At 35.7% G+C, this 27,500-nt stretch overlaps 2 protein-coding genes across 2 annotated transcripts in view; one reads left to right on the forward strand and one right to left on the reverse strand.

Moving 5' to 3' along the window:
• LOC135225647 (proton-coupled zinc antiporter SLC30A2-like) overlaps positions 1 to 20,914 on the reverse strand; it is an 89,546-nt gene extending 68,632 nt beyond the window's left edge. The window contains 2 exon segments of the mRNA XM_064264973.1: positions 9,585 to 9,730; positions 20,628 to 20,914. Coding sequence (XP_064121043.1) covers positions 9,585 to 9,671 — 87 coding nt within the window. The 5' untranslated portion in view covers positions 9,672 to 9,730; positions 20,628 to 20,914.
• Positions 1 to 27,500, forward strand: part of LOC135225648 (uncharacterized) — a 112,854-nt gene that overhangs the window by 12,911 nt on the left and 72,443 nt on the right. The window lies entirely within an intron of this gene.

Raw genomic sequence — 27,500 nt, forward strand, 5'->3', positions numbered from 1 at the left:
TTGGATGGTGGATGGTCAACTTACCAATTTGCAGCCCTCTAGCCTCAGCAGTTTTAAGATCTGAGGGCGGACAGACAAAGACATCTCAATAGGTTTCTTTTACAGAAAACTAAAACACGAGATAGCTGGAAATAGCTCCCGTGTGGAAGCACGTCCTGATCTCATACGTGTAGCAGCATTAATGTCGCTTTCTGTAAGCTTGTGAAAACAGAGATGAATTTTTATAGCCTTAACTTTCGTCTCTCTTCAAGGCCAGCTGCTTGAACGAAAGGTGTAGGATGTCAGGAAAATTATGAAGTCTCCCCGCGAGATACTGGAGATGTCAACGAAAACGAGAGATAACACCCGAAGGTTATGGTCTGAAATCCCTACTCCCCTCCTCTCTCTCTCTCTCTCTCTCTCTTCTCTCTCTCTCTCTCTCTCATACACACACAGATACCTAAAAGGTTTGAGATAAAATAAAAAACAAATATTTCAAGATCTACATTCCTCTCTTGCAATTATTTTCTCTTCCTTGTTGCGTTGTCATAGTGACTCAAATAAGCAACGTACTGGGAAAGACAATCACCGTCTACATTTGATAAAAGTAGTATTTTTATGAGAATATTAAATATGGATCTCGTGAATAATTTATACATATTTCGCAAATACTTTATATATATATATATATATATATATATATATATATCTATATATATATATATATATATATATATATCGCAATACTTTATACATATCTCGCGAATACTTCATACATATCACGCGAATACCTTATGCTTATCTCGTTAAAACTTTATCCATATCTCGTGAATACTTTATCCATATCTCGATACTTTATACAAATCTCATGAATACTTTATACATATCTCGTGAATACTTTGTACATCTCATGAATACTTTATCCATATCTCGCAAATACTTTATAAATATCTCGTGAATACTCAACACATATCTCGTGAACACTTTACACATATCTCGCGAATACTTTATACATTTCTCGCGAATACTTTATACATGGCTCGTGAATACTTTATACATATCTCGCAAAGACTTTATCCATATCTCGTGAATAATAATGCAAACAAACCACCTTTCTTTAATGAGTTACGTAAACACGAAAGAACACTGATGGAAGTATTCTCCGCTTGGTGCAAAATGAATTTGCAAAGACGTCAGCCCACGGGACACTGGCCAGGTATCACCGAGGCCACTGTTGATTACCTTGTCATTCCCCGCTGTCGTGCTCATATTTACTTTCTTCCACTCACACTTCGTAAGTTCTACTGCAGCTAAGATATACTCCACCAATTTGCTTTTCTTTCAATTCTCCTTTTCTTTTATTTATAAAGAAATAACTGGTAAGAGAAATTGAAATGAAAGAACTGGAGGGTAAAATGGTTCTGATCTTATGAAGGATATATATAGCGTTAACGGCTTGAAAATGATAAAAATGCCATTCGGAAAAATTGACACCATAGCCAGGTGGCGTAAGTCACTGTTTATCACTGCTCCCAAACCAGGCGTCGGTTCGAGTCCCAGCCGACTCGGAAGCCCTTTTCATTGATCATTCTCTCTAGGTGTAATTTAATTTAACGATATTTGTGGCTTAATATTTGTGACAGTAAAAAAAAAAAAAAAAAAAAGGAGTCACAAATGAATAAGGGACAAAAGTTCATATGGCTGAAACCTTCTACCAATCCCACTTTCAAAGATCAACTTAACAATCTCTGCAACAACGACCTCTGCCAACAATACTTTAATCAATGAGCCCATTCAACATTTTGTGATCCCTCTTAATAAAAATTGTACTCTCACTCACAACTTTCCTTGCACCACATATCAATGACTTTCTTCCAACATGGCCACATTCAATGAACAATTCTCATAACCGGATAGTCGTTAATAGCAATTTAACAATGGCATATGCAGTGCTCCGTTCCAACAATTAATAGTATATTACATCTCTCCACCCATCCCACAATTGATAATTAACGCCACAAAAGTTTATCCCCTTCCAATATCCCCACAACCAGTGATCCCTTTTCAACAATATCAAAATCATTCGTTCCTTTCCAAAAATCCTATAATCAAAGAACTTGGTTTCCAACACTCACCTTCCAACAATCTATCAGACAATGCCCCCTCCATCCCCCTCGTCCGAGGAGTTATCTGCTTCCCAACATTTTCCTCGACTATTGCTCCCCTTCCATCAATTCATCAGACATTGCCCCTTCCCCCCTTCCAAAAAAGGGTCTGCTTGTAAACACATCTTTCCAATACTCCCCCCATCCCCCCACAACATCAAAAAAATAAAATCCCTTTTCCAGCAATATCCAACAAGAGCATAATCATTGTCCCCTGACAACATTCCCCCGCATTTGAAAAGGACATTAGCTTGAGGAAACATACGAGAAGACAGAAGTAGTAGAGGTGGAGGTAGGCGGGATGGAGTAGGAGGAGGGGGGAGGAGGCTTGCAAGTTCCTCCCACCTCAACACTTACGTGGAGACTGTGAAACCCTTCTCCCACAATCACTGAATTCACTTCTTCGCCAATCCTACAATCGATGCTCCCTTTCCAACGTTATTATTATTATTATTATTATTATTATTATTATTATTATTATTATTATTATTGGGGACACAATTTTCTGTGTCGAAAATAATGACAATGGTTGCAGGTTCACAATAATATCGCATGTGCGTATAAAGTCTTTAATGTATACTTGTTGAAGGCGTATGGTTAAATTGGTTTTGTGTTAGTACAATATATGTGTAATAGAAATTCATTTAGTTTGTATAAGAGATTGTACAAATCTACTGTACTTAATTTTGTAATTTTGGACCAAATACTCTTTTTGTAAAATTCATATTATTTTGTATTGTGGTCAATAAAAATATCTATCTATCTATCTATCTATAATAAAAGCTTTCGAACCTTGTACTAGGTTCATCTTCAGTCAAGTGTGAACCTCCAACCATTATTATTATTACTATTATTCCGAAGATAAGCCCTATTCATAAAGAAAAAGCCCACAGGCGACATTGACTTGGAATTCAAGCTTCCAAAGAATATGACACTCATTCCAAGGAAGTTTCAGAAGGTAAGGGGAAATGGAGAAATTGATCAGTTATTAGGAAAAATAAAGCATAAATCAGCGAATAAATCAATAAATAAATAAAAATGAAAATACATTATTTAAAAAACCAGAATTAACAATCAACAATTCCTCGTATTGGAGAAGGACGGGACACTTACAACACCAATAAAAAAACCACAATACAAATACGAGATGCAGGCGCGCGCGCGCACACACACTCTCACACACACACACACGCACACTCACACACACACAACCTCGCCCCTTAACGCCCGCGTTGGGGGCGGCCATAAAAGCATTCTCGCGCTGTCTAATTATGCAACTTCCAGCGAGGAATCATTAAGGAACACTTCAGGACAGAACACGAGGACAACTTCACACTGAGGAGAGGAGGACGTCGTTAAAAGTACAGGGGGACTGAGGGAGCATTAATTCTCAAAGGGAGAACACAACACCAACACACATGTTCTGGGATTCCGCGAACTTGGAAGAAGAGAACGGCATTGTAAGTAAGGTCAACAATGCATGAGAGCTGACTGCATGCGGTGATCATCTCTTTCAGGTTCCTCACTAAGCGGTGTTTGTTCGTTCGTGCGAATAAAAACAACTAAAAACATGCGTCAAAGCGTCTTCGGAGCAACCGAGCTTTCTGCACAGCGTATAATGCTGTAAGAAACTCTCAGCCAGACGCACGATCACGGCTAGCTTTAACTATAAGTAAAATAAAAACTGCTTAGGGCTAGAGGGCTGCAATTTACTTTGCTTGATAATTGGAGGGTGGACGATCAACATACCAAATTCTAGCCGTCTAGTCTCAGTAGTTTTCGAGATCTGACCGGACAGAAAGAGTGCGGACGGACAGACAGAGAAATATCCATCTCAATAGTTTTGTTTTACAGAAAACTAAAACACACTTATCAATTCGTATATACAAAAACATAAAAAAAATGTCTTTCAGTATTTCATGAAGATTTTGGCACAAATAATGCAAGTGGATAGGAATTTTATTTTCCACTTGTAAAAGCTGTTCCATTCAGTTAAAGAACAATTGAATACACGCATATATACAAAATATATAATATATATAAAATCAACTTATATATGCAGATATGTATATATATACATACACATATATTACTAAGTAAAGAACAGTACGTCGTGGCATTTCCCTTTATTTATATATTCATAACGTTCCAAATTTTCGTGATTCAGTTATATATATATATATATATATATATATATATATATATATATATATATATATTTATATATATACATATAAATATAACATATACATATATACATACATATTCAACACACAAGATGCTACCACTAAAGCAATCACAGTGAACTCAACTGAGCTCATATATTCCATCATTCTATCAATACAAATTTCGACGGCATTTTATTTCGCGGATCCCGCAGCCTCCCAGAACTCTCACTCTGAACTCTACCGTGAACACAGGACAACTCTCAATGGTTGGATTTTCAATAAAAGCTCTTTTGAGTATTGTAAGCTTCTCCTGATGCTGCTCTTGCTATTTGAATAGGATCTTGTTTTCTTATATGTTTCTTTTTTATCGATGGAACTGCCCTGAATAATGCCTTGGGCTGCCTCTGCGTATTCCCCATCTGACTGCGTGTGTGTGTGTCCGTTTATCTGAGTGTGGGTGCAACACAGCCATGCTCCCTCCTATATAATCCGAATATCTCCTGTTCCTTTCATCTTTGTCACATCCGCTAAAATTTCAATTTCCTTCTAAAACGAGTTTATTATTGCTCCAGCTCCCGACCTCGACTTGTCAATACATTCCACTTATTTTTTATTTATTTATTTATTTATTTTTTCCTTGCAAGCATCACATTTCTACTTTCGTCTTCGTTCCTCCCCGATACATCGACATCTCTCCAAAGAATTTCCACTTTAGCTTCACCGAAAACCTTCCACAACTTTTTCTTGGTTATTTGCAAAAATAACTGTTTTCTTATTTTTCATCTTTTTCGAGTTCATCTTTCGTTAGTTCTTCGGGTATTCTTTCTCTATTTTCTCAAGACGATTTTATTATAGGTCCCATTTTTTTTATTGTAGCTAACGAACCAACCATTGTCCTAAATCAGCTTTGAATTATGTATGTTATACGTTATCTGTATATTGTTTTATTGCATTTTATTAGAGTTTTCCCTTTCTTTTCTCTAACTTGAATTTATATTCTTACAATGACAGTAGTTTCTCTAACAACTGCAGCATAATATATGATTCCTTACTTGAAAAGCAATCTAATATATAAGTACAAACGCACACACACACAGACACATATATATGTATATGTGTATATATATATTATATAATATATACTATATAATATATATATATATATATATATATAGATATGTATATATGTTGTATGTATGTATGTATGTATGTATGTATGTAGATAGAAGAAAGAGAGAGAGAGGACTTTTCAAATATATTTACATAAAATTTACATACCAACAAAATAATAGGTGTAACGCGTCACTTAAAAACGCCAAAATACGGTCTTTTCCCATTGCACGGAGGACGTATCGTAAATAATGGAGTACTTGACATAATTCTAATAGATAAATCTTACCTGATACAGGCGTTTTCGATAATCCACCTGCACAGGTAAAGAGGCTCAGCGGCCTTCGAGGAAAAAACGACCTCTCTATAACGAGTCTGGAAGTGAATTTTAAAATTACAGGTGCGACTTCAAGTGTATTTTGAAAGCACAGGTGTGATTGCCAGCGTTTTTATAGTGCATTTTGAAAGCACTGGTGTGGTTGCCAGTGTTTTAAAGTGCATTTTGAAGGCACAGGTGTCATTGCAAGTGTTTTTAAAGTGCATTTTGGAAGTTGGTGTGCTTGTCAGTGTTTTTAAGTGCATTTTAAAAGCACTGGTGTGGTTGCCAGTGTTCTTAAAGTGCATTTTGAAAGCACAGCTGTGATTGCAAGTGTTTTTAAAGTGTATTTTGAAAGTTGGTGTGGTTGCCAGTGTTTTTTAAAGTACATTTTGAAAGCACAGGTTTGATTGCAAGTGTTTTTATAGTGGATTTTGAAAGCACAGGTGTGATTGCAAGTGTTTTTAAGGTGAATATAAAAAGTTTTTGCGATTTTTTAGTGTTGTTTTTTAGAAGAGTTGTGTTTTTTGAAGTCTTTCTTAAAAGAACAGTTGTGTTTTTGAAGTATTTAGAAAAATAATTTGTGCGTTTGAAGTGTTTTTTTAAAGAAAAGTTTTTTAAGTGTTTTTGTAAGTATAGTCGCCTCTTAAATTATATATTGAAAAGCAAAGTTACGCTTTCAAGCATGTTTTGAAAGCACTTAAGTTAATATAGGATGTCCCCTAAACTGTATGTCAAATTTATTGTTGTAAATTATGGGCAATATAATACCTAAACAATCGAAGTGAGCTGCAAGTCATTTCTTGGGGCTTATGCTAAAACCGACACTAAATCAAGATCAGAATATGGTAGCCCATAAAAAGGTGAAAAAAAAACTAAATCTTTGAAAATAGAGGCGTCTCAAAATGAATAAAAAAACTGAAACAAACGGAATGTTTGGTTTGAGATAGAAAATACTCTATATTTGAAAACGAAGGCGTCTCAAAATGAATAGAAAATAAGACTAAAAAAACGGAATGTTTGGTTTGAAGTGAAAGCAAGAGTCTCTATATGAATAAAAAGAGACTGAAATAAACGGATTCTTTGGTTCTATGTGGAAAATACTCCATCTTTGAAAATAAATAAAAAAAAAAGACTGAAACAAACGGAAATTTTTGGTTTGGAGTGAAAAAAAGTCTCGAATCACACGAGCTAATGATTCTGGGGGAATCGAACGCTTGATTCGTATTGATGCCGAACGAGTGATTCGGATAACACGAACAAACGGTTCGTATGACGCAGACGCAGTCACATGACTTAAATAAAAAGAGGACGTGTGACTAGGTAAGGTAATTGTAAGATTAAAACGAAAGTGAAAAGCGGCACTGATGACGTAACTGGGCAAATTCACATTGCCGAGACAATGTGATTCGGATGACGCAACCGTAATGCTCGGGTCGTTCGAGTGAGCTCGAACGTTGCTATCGAAAAAAAAGGAGGTCAGTGAAGCGTCTGGTATTACGAAAGAGATCTATTCAATGTTTATTCAGTAAGGACACTAATAAAAGCATTGCTTTATCATTATTCTACCTAAAGGAAATCAATATATGTATAACACACGTATAAATATTTTATATATATATATATATATATATATATATATATATAATATATATATATATATATATATATATATATATATATATGTGTATAGAATTATATGTATATATATATAATATATATATATATGTATATATGTGTATGTATGTATGTATACGTCTATAAAACTATATGATATATATATGTATGTATATATGTATATATATATGTATGTATATATATATATGTATATATATATATATATATATGTGTGTGTGTGTGTGTGTGTGTGTGCGTGTGTGTGTGTGTGTACGTTTTATTTAGCTTTAAACAATCATTAATAAAGTACTTCCTTCTTTATTACAACCTAAAAAGTCATGAATTTCTTTCATTATCTTCATGATGAATGAACTTCAACATTCAAACACAAAACAAATCAAGCATAATCTACAACACTATGTAAATACGGCCTTTGCTTTCTCTGTGATATAACTCATGAACTCCAGCCTATCTTTGTTCAGTTACAAAAAAAAAAAAAAATAAAATAAATCTTCAACACACTCGTCGTTCATCTAAGTCTCTCATTTTTCCGATTAACTTCTCTTTTATTGCGCCATCAACCACAATTTCGCTGAAGGTTGGTTTGTCTTCGGTCTGTAATAACTATCCTCATATATCAGGGGACGAGTCGGTTATTAAACACGAATATAAACGACTGCAGATCAAGGGATTCGTATAATAACCGGTTTTAATGCCTCCTGGCTTGCTAACTTTGAGCCTCGTATAGCTCTTCTTCCCACTTTTGCGGAACTTCCGAGAAGGGCGCCAAGTTCCGTAAATTCGGGAGGTGCTGGGCCAAAAGTGTGAGGAGCTCAGAGATGTTGCAAACGACGAGGCCCTTTTGTCGTGGCAGACATGCTCGTAATCCGTCAGTTCTTGTAGGACACTTTTATAGAAGAAGAACCGTCGGTCTCTCAAGTTGGGAAACTATCGAATCGAGATTTTCATTATGGGAATGTTACAGAGACAAAAAAAGAGGCAAGTTGTTTAGCATAATGTTGCATTTTTAAAATGCCGTTACTATTCTCTAATACATGATAAGTATTATTCATGATACATTGAAAAAGATGAGGTTCGATTCTATCACCCAAACTATACTACGTAGTCATTCTTCTCCAATTTATTTTAAAAATAATAAATCTTCTTCCATTCGCTTCTCGCAGGGATATCAAAATGGTTAAAGTTTGTTGATTTTATTGAAATGCCACTATCATTCTCTAATAAATTATAAGCATTATACATAATACATTGAAAAGGCGATGTTCGATTCCATCACTCAAACTATACTACTTAGTCATTCTTATTTAGCTTATATAGAGAATAATAGAACTTTCGTTCGTTTCTCGCTGGGATATTGAAATAGTTAAAGTTTGATTCATTTTCATGTTGAAAATTGTTCAGCAATTAACGTACCTCAAACAATGGCCATCGTTATATTCTACTCGTATTACGCCCGTATTTATTTTTGGTCGGAATATAAACTGACCGAAGGACAAACTCTTACAAGACGCCTGGATTTTCACGTACGGGAGAGTGTTATGGATATTGCCTTGCAACTCATCTTATCCCTTTCAAAAAACTGCTGATTTATCCAAGTTATTTCTTCTTTCTTATAAATGAACAGCTAACTTTAATTTCAAAACTCTGCCTCGTACTTGCAGCTCTATAGAAACTATGGACGTTCAAAATGAGAAGTTTAGCACAAATCAAGTCCAAAAAAAATACTCTCCCGGTAATCCCTTGTGTGAGTAATCACGCGCGCACATGCACACGCGCCCACACACACACACACACACACACACACACACATATATATATATATATATATATATATATATATATATATATATATATATATATATATATGCACAGCAACACATTTGTGCATATGAAAGAGGAGAGAGGCAGACAGACAGAATAAAAGGATAAGGAAGAATTTGCATATCTCTTAATAAGACCACGACACAGATTACATTTAAACCTGTTCATCTCAAAACCATAATACGTTTTAAAATGTCTCACAAAGATAACAGAGATAAAACCTAAACCCTAATAATAAAATAAAATTAAAAAAATAAAAAACTCTCCTGGAAGGAGATCCTACCACCCAGACCCTCCGTGGAAAAAAAAAACTCGACCCTCTATCAGTGCCACCGGGTAAACAGATCCTACCCGGTGAGTGTCAGTCATCCTCGGGTATATACTTACCACATCGACGGGCGTCTGCAAATCAGGGAGAGTGCCGTAACTTGACGCAGATTTGCGTTTGCTCTTCAGCTTCTTGCCTTCCGCCATCTCTCTCGCTCTCTGTAGCTGTCTTTTGGAGGGTCCTTCCTTCCGACGATGATGATGATCTGTGTCGGAACAGGGAAGCACTTTTAATAAACGTAGGAGAAACGAAAAAGGGAGGGGTGTAGGTATGGTGTAGAAACGGCGGTTAGAGATAAGAGGGGAGAGTGTATAAAGTTGTCGGAACAGCGAGAGAGAGAGAGAGAGAGAGAGAGAGAGAGAGAGAGAGAGAGAGAGAGAGAGAGGTGAAGGAATGGTGTAAAAACAGCGATTAGATAAAAGAAGGAAAGTATATAAAGGTGTATAAAAGATAGATCGATAGATATATAGAGATATATAGAAAAGGCATGCAAAAAAAGTTAGATAGATATATGGAAAAAGCATATAAACAGTTACATAGATATACAGAAAAGGTGTACAAAAAGATGTAGATATACAGAAAATGTGTGTAAAAAGACAGATAGATATATAGAAAAGATAGATAGATATCTATAGAAAAGGTGTGTAAAAGGCTAGTTATATAGGAAAGGTGCATAAAAAAGATAGATAGGCATACAGAAAGTGTTAAAATCAGAGGACAAGATAGATGGCGTAACAAAAACTTGGAAGAGATGTGGACTGGAAAATAACAAGAATGCCAAAAATTTGCGTCACATCAAAGTGAAAATAAATGAATGAAAAGTATTGGGAAACAACGATAATGAACATTAAATAGTTTCATCATTTACTGGAAAATCAAGAGTCAAAAAACAAGGATTTCACTTCATATCGAGACAGGAAATTAACATAGCAAGTAACTAATTTGAACGAATTTTTAAAGAGGCTAAAAAAGGGCATTCTTCTTTCTTGAGAACTTAAATTTTAAGTCTCTCTCTCTCTCTCTCTCTCTCTCTCTCTCTCTCTCTCTCTCTCTCTCTCTCTCTCTGTCGTTCAACATCAAGATATCCTTCCTAAAAGGAGACAGTAACCTATTTACGTTAAACGAAAACCAGACGAGAAATAATCGATGGAAACTAGAACTGGAGAGATACTTCTTTACATACAAGATATGTGATACATGGAATAAACTTCCACCAGAATTGTAAACAGCAACAGTGTGGAAGAGCTTATAAGAAAGCTAAACAAAATCATTAGGACACTGTGAATGAACAGTAAAACCTGCTCCAAGAGTGAAGTGAGCTCATGATGTCTCCCTCGGATGGACTAATAAGTCTTTGAGACATCCTAGTCCTTGTTACTCACAAAAGAAGATAAAAAGGCGCATTCATTTTTCTTAAGAACCTAAGCTTTTAACTCAACTCTCTCTCTCTCTCTCTCTCTCTCTCTCGCTCTCTCTCTCTCTCTCTCTCTGGCCTTCAACATTAAGATGATGACTTTCGTAAAAATGTTGTAAATGTTGTGTCTTGTTGCTAATAACACATGAAGCTTCCACGATGGATGGCCATCTCCACGGGCCATCTGAGCCTCATCTCCCTCTTCGTCTTCGAGAAAGTGATAAATTCGTCATTCGACAAAGAAGCAAAACATGAGGCTCTCTGGGCGTCTGGTTCATCCTTCTCTGCTAATGTTTCGTGATGTTTCACTCCCGGAATTGAGAAGAGTACTTTCGTGTATTGCAGTTTTGTGCTGGGTGCGCTTTAGGCGCGTTCGTGATTAATAAAGCATTCTGTGTTTATTTACCTTAACTTGATAACTGTTTATTCCATCTGCATTAGTCCAGAAAAACACCTGCCAATCAAAACATGACTCAATTACTCCATATTTGCTGCTTTCTCTCTAATGGTTCCGACATTTTGTCCCAGAAAATTCCTTGATACTGATTTAAAATAGATTAAAATGAAATGTAATGGCAATAAACTTTTAATTAAGATGTGCAATTACTACGAGTCTTTGGACGTACGCTGGGGAACAGAATGTTTGTCTAGAGTCCCCTAACAAGTTAAACTACCGTATCTCTTTTAGCGATTATGTCATTACCGACGAAGACGATGTATTTCAAGTATGGCACTCTCACACTGAGTTCTGTAAACGCACATTCATTAGGGTGGTATTGATAAAGATAGGAGAAGAGTTCACACGGGTAAAATACCGCTGTTTTAAAAACTAATCATTTTTACTAGAGTCAAAGTGATTCAGAGATCATTCCATCTCTCTCTCTGTTCATATATATATATATATATATATATATATATATATATATATATATATATATATATAACTATCTATAGATATATACATAACTCTATATATATAGATATATATATATATATATATATATATATATATATATATATATATATATATATATATATATACTATATATAGATATATATATATATATCTGATATATAGATCTATATATATATATATGTATATACTATATATATATCTATATATATATATAGATATATCTCGATATATATATATATATATGTATATATATATATATCTATATGATATATATAGATATATAGTATATATATATATATATATATATCTGTAGATATATATATATAAGACTTAATTTCTGTATTGGCAAGATGTCATCTGGAGATTTTGTCATTATTATATTTATTGCTGATATTTTAATTTTTCATTATTACTGTGATTACTATGAAGTTAAAGTTTTTTTTTTTTTTACATTCAATTTTCGTATTTAGCCCTCTGGACCTGACTACTGTAACCACCTAAGGCCTCTAGTTGAAATTTAAGTTATATAATCTATGCACTAAGGGTTATAACTCTCAATGCATTTTTTTTCTCACCAATATTATTACTGTTATTACCAGTATTATGTTTACTATCTTTTATGCTACCTCAGCTATTTTGTGGATAAGTGCCGATCATTCATTTTTTTTATCATGTTGTCTCATATATCTAGATTGTGTATGTTACTGTCTGTATTTTGTATATTCCATGTATTTGGCCCTGAGCTGAAATAAAGGATATTATTATTATTATTATTATTATTATTATTATTATTATTATTATTATTTTATTATTATTATTATTATTATATATATATATATATAATGTACGTATATATACATACACTTATGTACATATATTGTCTCTCGCTCTCTCTCTATATATATATATATATATATATATATATATATATATATATATATATATATATATATATACAATGAAGGCAGGGGAAGCACACCAACAGGTCAAGGAACTCATATTTATTAAGTTGCAACGTTTCGAAGCCAACCAGCAGGGCTCATTTTCAAGCTAAAAGTAACAATATCTAATTAGTACAATAAAATTAAGCTACAATATTAAAATGCACAATGTAAGGTAAAATAAAACAATCCTAGTTAAAAGTACAAATAAGGGCCAACCGTTGAATGTGAAGACAGAGGAAGGACTAACAAAAAACTTAAACAGTTCACGAGAGGTAAAGAGGTGTAGACGTGGCATGGGTGTTCAGTGAGGGGACCAGTTTTTTAATAAAAAATTATTCATTAATTCCTAAAACCTTATGATTGGGAGAACAAAAACTATAAAAATTTGTACCAAGACCAGTGAATGTTTTTTTTCTAAAAACGGAAGTTGAGAAGCCTTGAGAGGACCGTGTAATTAAAATATCTTTGCCGGTATCTTCATGTGCTCGCTGGAAGAGCAAATGCTTGATTCTTGTCCCCTTAGTTACCATCCACTATTTTATAAACGGTATGTTGACGACACGTTTGCACTCTTTAGAAGTCGGTTTGACGCCGAGAGGTTTTTAACTTTCATCAACTCATTTCACCCTAACATCAAATTCACCATTGAACACGAAACCAACAATCAGTTGCATTTTTTAGATATTTTAATTACACGCTCCTCTCAAGGCTTCTCAACTTGCGTTTTAAGAAAAAAGACATTCACTGGTCTTGGTACAAATTTTTATAGTTTTTGTTCTCTTGATTTTAAGATGAATGCCTTATTAACCATGCTTCACCAAGCCTTTGCTTTGTCTTCCAGTTGGCAATCTTTTCACAATGAAGTCACATTCTTGCAAAAATATTTTAACAGCAACTGCTTTCCCACCCAGTTGTTCTTTAAGCATGTCTCCAAATTTTTAAGTAATATTTTTGTTCCACGTCATCCTATTCCTCACGTTCCTAAATTACCTTTCTATGCCAGCCTTCCTTTTATTCATAATACAACTTTTTATAAGGAACTTCACGCTTTAATATCTGGTCATCTCCCTGCCATGAAAACCAAAATTATACCCACAAACCCACTGAATATCGGTAGCCTTTTCAGCTTCAAGGACCGTTTGGATCCATTGATGACCTCATGTGTTCTTTACAAATTTACTTATCCTCGATGTAATCGAGGAACCTATATTGGTTACTTAAGGTCCGAATAGACAGTCATAGAGCTGTCAGCTATAGAATTGGCACTAAGCTTTCGAATCCCGAATTTTCCAACATAGGGATCATACCGATAAATGTAGGTATTCTATTCAGTACAAGGATTTTGAGGTTTTGGGCAGAGCTGTCAATCATAAGGTTTTTAGCAATTAATGAATCATTGTTTATTAAAAAAAACTGGTCCCCTCACTGAACACCCATGCCACGTCTACACCAATTTACCTCTCGTGAACTGTTTACGTTTTTTGTTAGTCCTTCCTTTTTCTTCACACTAAACGGTTGGTCCTTATTTGTACTTTTAACTGTGGTTGTTTTATTGTACCTTACATTGTATATTTTTAATATTGTAGCTTAATTTTATTGTACTAATTAGATACTGTTAATTTTAGCTTGAAAATGAGCCCTGCTGGTTGGCTTCGAAACGTTGCAACTTAATAAATATGAGTTCCTTGACCTGTTTGTGTGCTTCCCCTGCCTTCATTATATAGTTGGGTTTAGAGAAACCTCCGCCTGTTGATATATATATAAATGTAATGTCTCTCGTTCTCTCTCTTATAATATATATATATATATATATATATATATATATATATATATATATATATATATGTGTGTGTGTGTGTGTGTGTGTGTGTGTGTGTGTGTGTGTGTGTATGTGTGTGTGTGTGTGTGTCGAACCACTTTTCATACACCTAGTCCTAATTGACTAATACTCTTTCATACAGCATTTATCTTTTGTCCGGATTCTACTTTCCGTTGTCAAAGGAATTATTCGTTTTTTTTTTATTGGGATACCTTCCCGCTCTACGAGAAATTATTTCCCCCATCAAAAGGAAGCATTCGGCTCGTCGGTATATCGTACCTCAAGGGAATTATTTCCCATTTCCGTAACAATTACGCAACTCCCCGCGAGGAAACCTACCAATTTCTGGGGATTTTCTTGAATAAGGGGAAGCCTCTATTTCCGAGAGATGTATACATCCATAGAAAAAATATTATTTTCATTAAAACCCATTTTTTGTAGTAAATATTAATGTTTTTTTTAAAGATTGTAACGATTTTTTTTTTTTTTTATTCTGGGATCAATTACATTAACTTTTGTAAATAATCTGAAAATTATCATTGATAGCAATACGCAAATTCCCAATAAACTCTCAACATGAACTTTTAGCTTAAGAATACCTTGAAAGTGATGGTAATAATAATATAGACTTTTTATATTCGCACTGACGGTAAATGTCCTCAGTCGACATCCTAGTAACCAATGGTGGGTGCTGAGCAGAATGAGCAGCCAATCACGATTAGTTTCATTGACGTTGGAGGCGGAAATTTACCGTCAGCTGAAAACTGCCCCCCCCCCCCTTTTTTTTTTTTTTTATCCTGATCACATCATCCGCCTAATTTTCACTACTGGTACAGGACGTTTTCCGTTTCTGTTAACTTGAGTGTAACATTCTCTCTCTCTCTCTCTCTCTCTCTCTCTCTCTCTCTCTCTCTGTTATCATCTATTTTAAGGTGAAAAAAAACATTAATAAATATATTCATAATTTACTGCTCAGCCTTTTCTAAAATGTTAAAACCTCAAAAAATATTTGACCACCGATAATGTCCGTTTTCTATAAACATAAGTATATTATCCTCTCTCTCTCTCTCTCTCTCTCTCTCTAAATAACGAATATGGAGTCAGGCACTCAACCATTTAAAGAGAGGAATTCGATCACATCCAACAAGATGGATGGCACCTCAAGAATGCAATCAGAATCTTCATTTCGGTTAAGAATTCAGCCACTCTTCTCATTTTTTCATCAGTACAACAATTTCTCCTCTCTATCCTCCTCGGCGTCCATGACCACAATTATTGCAACGTCAGTTAACGGTAAAGCTCTCATTCTCTAGCGTTCTCATTCTGCAAAGGCAGAGAAATTTCCTAGCAAAAATTTTAAAAAATACTGCTTGTAGTTCGTAAAAGTAGCCAAACCACAACCGAATAATGACCACAATTATTGCAACGTCAGTTAATGGTTAACTCTCATTCCCTAGCGTTCTCCATTTGTAAAGGCAGAGGAATTCCTATTAGAAAAATGAACATTACTGCTTTGTAAAAGTAGCCAGATCACAAACGAATTTCGTCTTTTGATGGGTCACCGATCCGACGCTGTTAATTACTCTAATAATTACTCTAATAAATCCAATTATCAACGGAAGTCTGTTGTGGTACTTTGATCAAAACCGCTGTGAGGACCTGGAGACTTTTTATTTCTGTTTTTCTAACAGCGCTGCGGCAAAAGTCGTAAGAGTAATAGGCCTTTCTCACAAAATTCCAGAAATTGATCATTTTTGACGGGATTTAGATTCAGAGTGAATAAAGATCGTTACATCTCTCTCTCTCTCTCTCTCTCTCTCTCTCGTCTCTCTCTCTCTCTCTATCTCCTCTCCTTTCTCTCTCTCCTCTCTCTCTTCCTCCTCTCTTTATATATATATATATATATATATATAATATATATATATATATGTGTGTGTGTGTGTGTGTGTGTGTGTACTATATATAAATATATATCATATACTCGTATACATATATAATGTGTATGGCAGCTACATTATGTAAACTGATTTTTTTCCCGTTTGTTTCAGAAATGAAATTCTTATTGCCATCCCATGTAAACAGATCCCTATACGAGTATGCCTTATATGCTCTTTATCTGTCCATTAATCTAATCAAAGACAGCCTTCATCTCACTTCAGGTGGTCTTTCTCTTCGCCACAGTGGCCCCTGTAGACTTTCTTTTCTTTTTCTTTTTTTTTAGTAGACGGTAAAAATCCCCAGACGTCATTGGGGCTAATCGTGATTGGTGAAGCTCAAGTGCGCACCAACCAATAGAAGGTGCAATTCAAATAAATCAACCAATCAGGAGCAGGAGAGAAGCTGCGATATCGGCAGTGGATATTTACGCTCGGCTCGAAAAACAGCAGATTTATAACTGACTCTTTCCTATGGCTACTATTATGATAAGTCACCGCTAAGATGCCTTTGCTTATCGTCCTCGTGTAGCCTACATCCGAATGGAAGGGGGCCGGGAAGGGGGAGGGGGTGGATAGGATGGGGGAACGATGAACCTCAATGATTTTGGAATAGGATCCAGCTAACAGCAGGAAGCATGAGATTCGAGATAGGACTGAACTGTATTCAATTTGGAATATAAATTTCCTTAACACTTTTCTCGTCATTCCATATATCGGTGACTCATCTCCTCTGCGGATTGATTTGTTGTCTTATTAGGCGTTATCTGGCGTCACAGCTGCCAGTGTTATTGAAGGCTGTTTACAAAATGGAAAATGGAGCCCTGATTCAGAACTGACTATCAGAACTATATATAAATAATATTCTTAACTGATAGTGATAGCCAGTTTTCGAACAAGATTTCCATGATGAGAATATCCGTTGAAATACATATCGACTATCGAGCACCTGAGTACTACAATATGATAAAATGTCTCGGAGAAGAAAGTAATTACGTAAAACAGTAGGAAAGAAATAAAGACGGATATAAGTGTTAAATACCTTTGTTGGCTTTTCGTTGTTCTTAAGAATGGACGCTACTTCAAGTATGTAAAAATTCTTTACCATATTCACTTCAATAACAGCGTTCGAACAAAGTAATAGAAGTGGCTAGAGGTATGTACAATATGGTCACTAACACTGAAAGACGAGTACACTAATGCGCTATTTGTCCAAACTGATCCACAGAGGTAGTCAAAACCTGGCTTTTACAAGCATAACAGGGCAGTTTCACTCAACTGTGTATATACCGGTCGATTGCAGTTCCGGCAGTACGGTGATATAGTGCTTAAACGAGCCACCTGCGGCGTATTTAGGCTTTACCGGACACCCACTTCTATGAAGCTTGCTTTTCAAATTCAACGGACGAGTTTTCGAGTAAAAGGCACAAGCAAAATATATACACAAATTTGCACTTCGAACTGAAAACTGCAGCCATGAATAGGTTCCTGTAAGGATGAAATATATATACATTTCCACTTCGAACTGAAAATTGCAGCTCTGAATAGGTTCCTGTAAGGACGAAGTATATACACATTTGCACTTCGAACTGAAAACTGCAGCCCTGGATAGTTTCCTGTAAGGACGAAATATATACAAATTGCAGCCCTGAATAGGTTCCTGTAAGGACGAAGTATATAGAAATTTACACTTCGAACTGAAAATTGCAGCCCTGAATAGGTTCCTGTAAGGACGAAATATATACAAATTAGCACTTCGAACTGAAAACTGCAACCCTGGATAGGTTCCTGTATGGATAAAACGGTCAGAAGTACCGAAATAGCTTGGAGCAGAAGTTGAAGGGAGTTAGAAAGTCGAACTTTTAAAACTCATTACACCTAAGGTTGACGAGACCGATAATGGCCATATGAAAATGAAGTTTGTCTTTAGATGTTGATGGGCTTATAGCTGCTCATTCCTATTCAAGTAGTCCACTAGCAAACTTATTGCTTGTAATTTTACTAAAAAGGCATGATTGCAGAAACCCCCTACTGTTGGAACAAGAGCACTACAAACATTAAAAAACTCGGGGCACTTTTTAGGGCTAAAATATCATAAACTGCGGTTCTGACATATCAAGGAATACCATATAAATGTAATTAAAAAAAATTAAGGAATTTCACAAGGCAAGGCTGACAGAACCTATCCTGTGGTCCACACCAAACTTCTTATTCCCTTTAACACCTTATCCCACATAAGGACAGCCCTTCCAAAACAGCACGTGTTGGTATAAGGCCAGCTTGGTCTAAGATAAGCGCAACCAGAATTTTACAGCACAAAACAAGTTTCGTTTTATTCTAGTTAATAATCTGTCTGGTCTTTCATTGTGCAGGCTACTCAAAATTTCATATTAGAGCTTGATGATATTAACTGTATGTAGCTTTTGTTTTAGGATGTTTTAATCGAAGAAATACGATTGAGAAACAGAAACAAATATAATAATGCTCAATGAGAACCAGTAGACTTACAAAACTCGTGTTAGCTACGTTCGAACGCAATTGCAAGAATGTAAACAATCACTAGAGTAACAACAGTTAACGATGTATTACTGATACCTGGAATAAGGCAAAAACGACGGATAGGCATAAGACAGTCAACGAGCAATGAAACAGACAGACAATAGGCATGAGACAATGGATAAGCTCTAAAACGGACAGATAACCTTTGGATAAGTTGCAATCGCAGGTAGATGCCGAGGCAGATGAATCCACGGAAAGATAGACAGATGTCAGGCGAATTACGGATAATACTCGATTTGTGTTTTCCATATTACCTTACACAACTGAGTCTCCGTCGACCGGTAGCGCTGTCAGTGCACCTCATGCAGTTCACTGCAGGCATTACTTTAGGTTCTTTGCGGCGTCCCCTCTGCCCTTAGCTGCAACCCCTTTCATTCATTTTACTGTACCTCCGTTCACATTCTCTTTCTTCCATCTCGCTTTCCGCCCCCTTCTAACAGGTGTTACGCCTTTCAAATCTTCTTTACCTTCAGTTTCCCTTTCAGCGCTGAATGACCTCATAGGTCCCAGTCTTCTATTATTTGCATTAACAGTTTACGTGCACGCTGCATTAATAACGCATGTGCCTTTATTATGATAAACCTGCAGTTATCTATAATCGCTTCTTAAAATTCATTAACGCTCTCTCTCGATGATTATGGATGTGACGCCAGTTCAGCATTCAGACAAATCAACGAATCTTTCATACAGAAAAGCGAGATTCGTATTCTGAAAGATCTCGTGATTCCCCTTGAATCTCCAAATTGTCACCTGAATTGGACATTAACAAAAAAAAGGCGAAACGAATCAACCACCGAGCCTCTGTTGCTAGCCAGTACCAGCCAATATCACCTTCCGTGTTCCTTTCATCCTAAGGAAAGTCAAAAGCAATACACCTTGAAAAATAAAACTTCCAGTCAAAGGATTTCATCCATTTGGTTTCGATCTGATTCAGTCGTGGTATCTTTAGTCTTCAAGGTTATATAATTATAATTTGTGATTTTGCTTTTTCTCTTCTTATCTTTTATCATTTTTCTTAATATTCAAACGAACTCGTTATCCTTCTTAGTGCTTCTGCTTTTCTCTTTTCGTCTTTTTCTGTCATCGTTTTAAATCTCGATCAAACTCATAGTATCTCAAGCATCTATATTACCAAAGTTAGAGGGTTAACAAACCGTTGGCGATATCTACAGAGTACTCGAGCTGATTTACGAATATTGTTACTTATCTTTTTCTGTTTTTTATTTTTAACAATTTTCTCAACCTTAAAGGATGTTTAACTCCAATTAAACTCCTTTACCCGAAACTAAAAAATCTATAGTAAAAATACATGACGGTATTCAGTATACACGTTTCACCTGTTTCGTTATCATCTGCAAGTTCTGTCTCCATTCACTGGTCTACTAACCTTACGCCTAAAACAAGTCCATACAGTTTTTCATATCAGTTTACACCTGTATACAGGATACACCTCCAAAGCCCAAAAATTAAATAAGTTACTAATCGCCTGAAGCTTCGGTGCTTTTAATTTACTCACCTTTAACTTTAGCAGGAATGAAAACGTAAATAATCCAGAAAAAGAAATCCGAACTGGAAGTATAGACTCACAATACAAACAGACACTGTTCGAACACTCGTCACGATTTTAAACGGCCCACGGGAGTCTTGGAAAGGAATATTGAGTCAGTTGGTACAATTTAGAAGAGAGAAATCGATAGAAATAAAGTTTTTTTTATGTATATATATAGAAACAGAGTCAAGTAGAAGACAAGAAGTGGGCGATTGTGAGATGGGAAGGAGACGCGGTCTTTCTACCTACCTACTTTCTCCGTCTGCTGGCTGGGACTTGGAGGAGAAGAGGTGGGGTGGGGGCGGGGGGGGGGGGGAGAAGAGAGGGGGATGATAGGGGAAGAGGGGAGTACAATAAAAGAGGAGGAGGCATAGGTTGGGGGAGGGGGAAGACGAATAAAAACACCCAGAAACCTCGTGACAAATCTAATCCACCTCTTCCCTTAAGCAGTCACGGCCCTAAGCCTTCTGTAAGATCGTACGTATTTGCATGACCATTGTCCCCAGCCTTATTACCCAAGGTGTGTGCGTGCGGGGGCATGAACGGGGCGAATTTTCATCGTGTTCTATTCGAATGTCAACTAAGTATTTCTCATGAAAAAATTAATTTGGCCTTTGTCTATTGTCAGGCTCTCGCTGCTGAACACTTTGTTAGAACTATATGGTCGAGTCGGATTTAAGACCCTGAGAGTATTTAGATTCTATTTACGTTAAGTTGGTTGGGGTTTTTCTCTCTCTCTCTCTCTCTCTCTCTCTCTCTCTCTCTCTCTCTCTCTCACTATTCAGTTCATCCAGGTATATATGGGTTGCAGCGTCTGCTAAGGTCAAGAATAATAGGGAGACCGGCTAGCAACCTCATCCTTCAAGACTAGATGAGTTAAGGGAAATACATACCATTTTAGCGCGACTCCCTCTAAGAAAAACGAGAATATATATATATATATATATATATATATATATATATATATTATATATATATATATATATATATATATATATATATATATATATATATACTTGTTTTTTACTCTTCTGCAATCTTAACTAGAAACAGGGATGCAAGCTACCACTACAAGCCTTTTCAAAATCGCCAACTATAAATTTACATTTTGGGCAGATTGTATAAGAGTACTAAAAAAATACCCCTATCAATACAATTATGGCCTATTTCAACCTATTCGTCAACACCTAAAAAACCTTCAGACACCTATTCAAGAAAATCCACTTGCAAAAAAGAAAAAAATAGATAAACCCTTTTCTTGCCTGAACAACAAGCAAAAGGTGAAGCAGACAGACCACTTGCTTGGAGCGTTGCAAAGCACGTGCCTTCGTGCCTGGCTTCCTCAGCCGCGCGAACTATATAAGTAATGTTTTCGCCCTCTTAAGAGGATCTGAGCCACGTTGCAACATGACGCTGCAATAGACGAGAGGTTCGTGACCGCAAGACCCCGCGCTGGCATAAGGCCGATTGATCTAACGGCAAGCAGGTGCTTCGAGTATCACTTCCGGTTTGCAATGGCGGTTCTTTAAAAGTGCGGTGTCTGCTGTGATGTCTACTCTATGGAGTGCAGTCTCCTGCGATGTTTACACAATGACGTAAATTCTTCTGGGATATTTACACAATAACGTGAATTCTTCTTGGATATTTACACAATGACGTTCAGTCTCCTGGGATATTTACACACTAACGTTCAGTCTTCTGATATATTTACACAATGACGTGAATTCTTCTGGGATATGTACACAATGACGTTCAACCCAAGAGACATTTACATTATAAGGTGCAATCTATTGGGAAATTTACTCTATCCATATCCTCTGGCTTGGACATTTTACTATAAAGTTCTGTAAACCGGGAAATTGATTAATTGATTTTTGCGATTTTTCTTTTGTCAGCCATTACATCACTGTCTACCGGGACATTTAATACTATAGTGTATTGTCTACTGTGACATTTACACTTAAATATACATTTAACCAGTATATTTTCACTACAATGTGCATTCTGCTGTGACATTTGCAGTGTAGCGTGTAGTCTACTATGCTGCTTAGATCAAGCTTGTCATCACTGTGCAGAATTATCCATCATATGTAAAAGTAATAGGGGATTGTATATATATCTGTATATATTATTCGTGTCTGTGTGTGTATTCATGTATACAAATGTAAATGTAATAGCCAGAATGCCCTCTTAACTTCTCAAATACTTTGCTCTTTTTTGGATACGCTTGTCACTACAAAGCCTCGAGATCCAACTTCATATGTTTACTATATGTTTCTGGTAAATATGACCTGTAGATTCTACTCACATATACATATGTATATGTATACAATGTAAAGCAAAATTGCAGAGAGAGAGAGAGAGAGAGAGAGAGAGAGAGATTATCCACTCTTCTTCACTAGCAGTTCTCGAGCGAACCGGATAAAATTTATAATTAAATGATCAACTCTCCAAAAAAGACAAAGTTAAATAGGAATCTTTTTCTCCTCATTATCAATATAATTAATATTGGGTCCTATCGGAGTCATTAATTAGTTTACGAAATAAATTCATATAAATATGGTTAGTGATTAAATGACTCAATGGGACACTTCATTTATTGTTCAGTAAATTGCTTATTCATTTCTTTATTTATTGTTGATTCGTCGTTTCATTTATTTCTTCGTATATCTTCTCATTTACCCTTTTATTTATGTATATCAATATATTGTTCACGTATGTACGTACGCTTTTATTCATTTAAAGGCTTTCTCGTTTATTTATTTATTGATTCCCTCATTTGCGTTTTTGTTTATTCAGATATTTATTCATAAATATATTCATCCAAGCGTTTACTCGCTCATCCATACATTTATTTGTCTGACTACCTTCCCTTTCATTCATTTATACCCTTTAATGAATAACACGTTTACCCGTATATCCGCCTCCTCTATTATTCATTTATTCGTCTAATCATTTACTGCTTATCCATTTATACCCATCCCCCCCATTTCTCAGTTCCTCCATTTATCTCGTTATTCCTCGCCCCTTCTTGCACTTTGAAGATTTATACAAATTATTTTGGGCGTGGGAAAGCGGAGATGGACGTCAGTTTTTTGCGGGAGGAATTATAACAATTACGTTATAATTACGTTATAATTACATGCCCATAACTACAGAATTTTAAGAAATGAAGTATGCTCTTGTTTTATTCTAGTTTTCCCAGTCCGTGAAATTACGCGCGTGAAATGGGTCATTATTGCGGGACACGAGTTTTCGCTCACTCGGGGAGTAAGCTTACAAAGTACTTTGTTGTTGTTCTTGTTTATGGTTTTACAGTGAACAGAACAAATAATCTTAAATTTTGGTTATTTCATAATTTATTATTTTAAAATTCCTGCGTTGCTTACCATAAGTTTCATTTTACTTCTCATTAAACAAGTATTGTAGCTATCCCATATATTGTTATATATATAATACGTACATACATGCATAAGTACATGCATACACAAACATATATATATATATATATATATATATATATATATATATATATATATATATAGATAGATATAGATATATATATTATAACATGAAAACCACTCATTAACCTATCCTAACCTCAGATCTTAAAAACTTCCGAGGCTAGAGGGCTGCAAATTGGTATGTTGATCATCCACCGTCCAACCATCAAGCATACCGAATTGCAGCCCTCTAGCCCTCAGTAATTTTTACTTTATTTAAGTGTAAAATGATCCATAATCGTGCTTCTGTCAACGATATAGGATAGGCCATCATCGACCGGTGATTAAAGCTTCATGGGCCGCGGCTCATATAGCATTATACCGAGACCACAGAATGATGGAACTATTTTCGGTGGCCTTGATTATACTCTGCAGCAGCAGTACAGAAAACTCGATTGCGCCGACGTTTACTTGTTTTTATTCTCTATGATAAAGTCCTGGAATCGAAACTGGCGTCACTACGATGAAGAAAATTATTAACAGGACTGTATGGAACTCAGCGCAGCGGAAGGAATTCTAGAATCAGACAGCTGAAGGACGAAGCAGACTTCTGTCATAATAATAATAATAATAATACTAATAATAATAATAATAATGATTTTGTAGAAGACGTTCTTTTAAGGCAAATGCTGTTAAAAAGAATGGCAGAATTAAGCGAGTTGATTTTATATAATCGTTTTTTTTCTATTTTCCTTACAATTCGCTTCTCAGGCTCAGCGATGTTTCTGAGTAACTGGCCAATATTCCTATTGGGAATTTTCAAAAAATTATAAATAGATTACCCTCAGCATTTATAATCTTTTAAAAATTCCCAAAATGAATATTGGCCAGTTACTCAGAAACATCGCTGAGCCTGAGAAGCGAATTGTAAGGAAAATAGAAAAAAAAAAAAACAATCAACTCTCTTAATTCTGCCATTCTGTTTAACAGAATATTATTATTAAAGAAAGGAGTTTTACCAGCCCAATGAGTCAAACTTGACTCTCACAGGGCTGGCCGTTTAACAGAATAATAATAATAATAATAATAATAATAATAATAATAAATAATAATAATAATAATAATAATAATAATAATAATTCCTACTTAATCTCAGTCACACGCGAAATAGAAAATTATGGGACATGGAAAAAATCCGACACGTAATTAACGCCTCTAATGCAGCCACAATTTTCAACGAGGTCTTAAAAGAGCGGTCTACTTCTCAAGAAATAAGAAAGAGGAGAAGAGAAAGAAGAAGATGAAGTAAAAAAAAAAAGCGTGAAAGGAAAAAGAATCGTGTCCGCTCTCACGCCCACGGGCGTAATTTTATTGGCCCTATTCATTCAGAATCGAGAATCCTAAAAATGAGAGTTTTGTTTTGGAGCAGTCTGTGGATTTAATAAAAAGAGGAGAAAAGAGAAAGTTGAAGAATTAAAGTTATGTTTAAAAGGTATAAGAAATAATCACGAGTGGATTCATTTAGGATGATACATACTACAGGTAAGGCTGAAGTATATACTTTGCATAAGAGGTTTTGGTAATGTGACGATACGAAAAGTTTTGCGACTTAATTCCACAGTGTATTGTGGGCAGTCGAGAACACTTGCCATTTGAATTATTTTTTTTATTTTATTTATTTATTTATTCATTCGGCCTATCAAGAGCTTTTCTAACTGGTGCGCGAGGAGCTGAGTACTAATATTTTCAACATCCATATTTACCAACGAACTCTAAAGCAGGCATCACTATTCACCTGCCCTAGAAAAATGCAAGGATGTACCGCAGAGTAAAAAATAAACAGAAGACGATCAGTACAAGAGACAAAACATTTCAATCCCACACTGAAAAGTTTGATCATTTCGGCCCCGTCAGCATTTTTTTTTCTCAACGAAGACGTACAGTAACTGTCGCGTTTCCCGGTGAAATGCCCAAATCAGTCATCACCTTCGATTACTTGGAAATTTTTGAAGACAACTGATTGGATCCACAGGTAAGAAGAAAAACGGTGCGTTCTTAATGAGCCTAACCACCTGAAATCAATTTTCCAGCCCTTGGACTGTGTCTTTACGCAAATTGAAAGTAATCAAGCCTCAATTATGCACTCGATGGCATACTTCCCTTTTTCTTCATCTTCTTCTTCTTCTCCTCCTCCTCAAAGAATTTAGCCCACGGAAGGTTCGCTTCCATCGACCCACAGGACAGAATCTGAAATTACGTCCCGCCATTATTTTGGTGAGGGAGGATGAACAATTTACGCTAATCTTTTTTTCTTACATTCTTTATCAACATTCGCCGGTAACGCTACGTTCTTTGCTTAATCACGAAGTCGGCTGACGGTGACGTCATCCACTGAGTGATGACTTACGTTGCGGTAGGTTTGAAGAGCCTCTGGTGTCTCTTCGACGCTGGCAATTTTCACCTTACGTAAATAACTGAAACCTTGTAAAAGGCAAGTAAAAGTGAGTAAAATAGATAAAGATACGTTTCTCTTTCTGTGGCACAGCATCCAATTATAAATATTCCTTGCCAAAGACACGTAACTCACGTATAAGTGTTACTCTTCTTGGAAAGCCTGCTTCTTAACTCTTTCCCGTGACGATGAGATCAAAATATCATGTTAGCATTTTCCATCTAAAACGAAATAGATTACTCTTTCCTGTGGAGCAACGAGACTTACTAACATTATTTCTATAGCACTCGAAAGAAACCATACCCTAGTATTGGGATTACTTTTTTTGTTAATTACTATATAAGAGAGGCAAAGAATTGTTGACGAAATGTACCATCGACAGAAGAGGTGATTATATTCAGCTTATCTCCTCCCGTATGGGATTAGCTTGAGGATAAAAGAGTCTTGTTACAACTGCAGTATATTAATGGCCTTACTTAGGAGATTTACCCAGGGCAATTCTGTATAACAATGATCTTAACGCATCCGTAGAACATCTGCGCTTCTAATGTGCAATTACCGGAGGTCAAACTCTCCTTGAAGAGGCATTATATCTTATCCTAGCCTTTATATCTGAAGGTAGAAGCTAATTCTTTCGTGTAGGGAAGTTATATGTATATCTGCTAGACAAATCTTCGTTTGGTTAATCGAGAGTAATTTGAAATAAATTCAGACTGGCTGCTAAAGATCCAATTCAAGAAAGGGATTTCGACTTTGCAAATAATAACACGCCAGGATTAATGATTATTGATTGATGTACTTATTTTGACAGACTTCAGTCAGTCATACCATGACACTGTCACGTAAAATCTCCTAATGTAAATCTCTACAAAGAACTTGATTGTGCTACAAACTTGGCTCTTACCTACAGTTGGGGAAATTGAGTGTTTGCAGTTTTAAGTTCAG

This window comes from Macrobrachium nipponense, chromosome 13, assembly GCF_015104395.2.
Source record: "Macrobrachium nipponense isolate FS-2020 chromosome 13, ASM1510439v2, whole genome shotgun sequence".
Taxonomy (NCBI): domain Eukaryota; kingdom Metazoa; phylum Arthropoda; class Malacostraca; order Decapoda; family Palaemonidae; genus Macrobrachium; species Macrobrachium nipponense.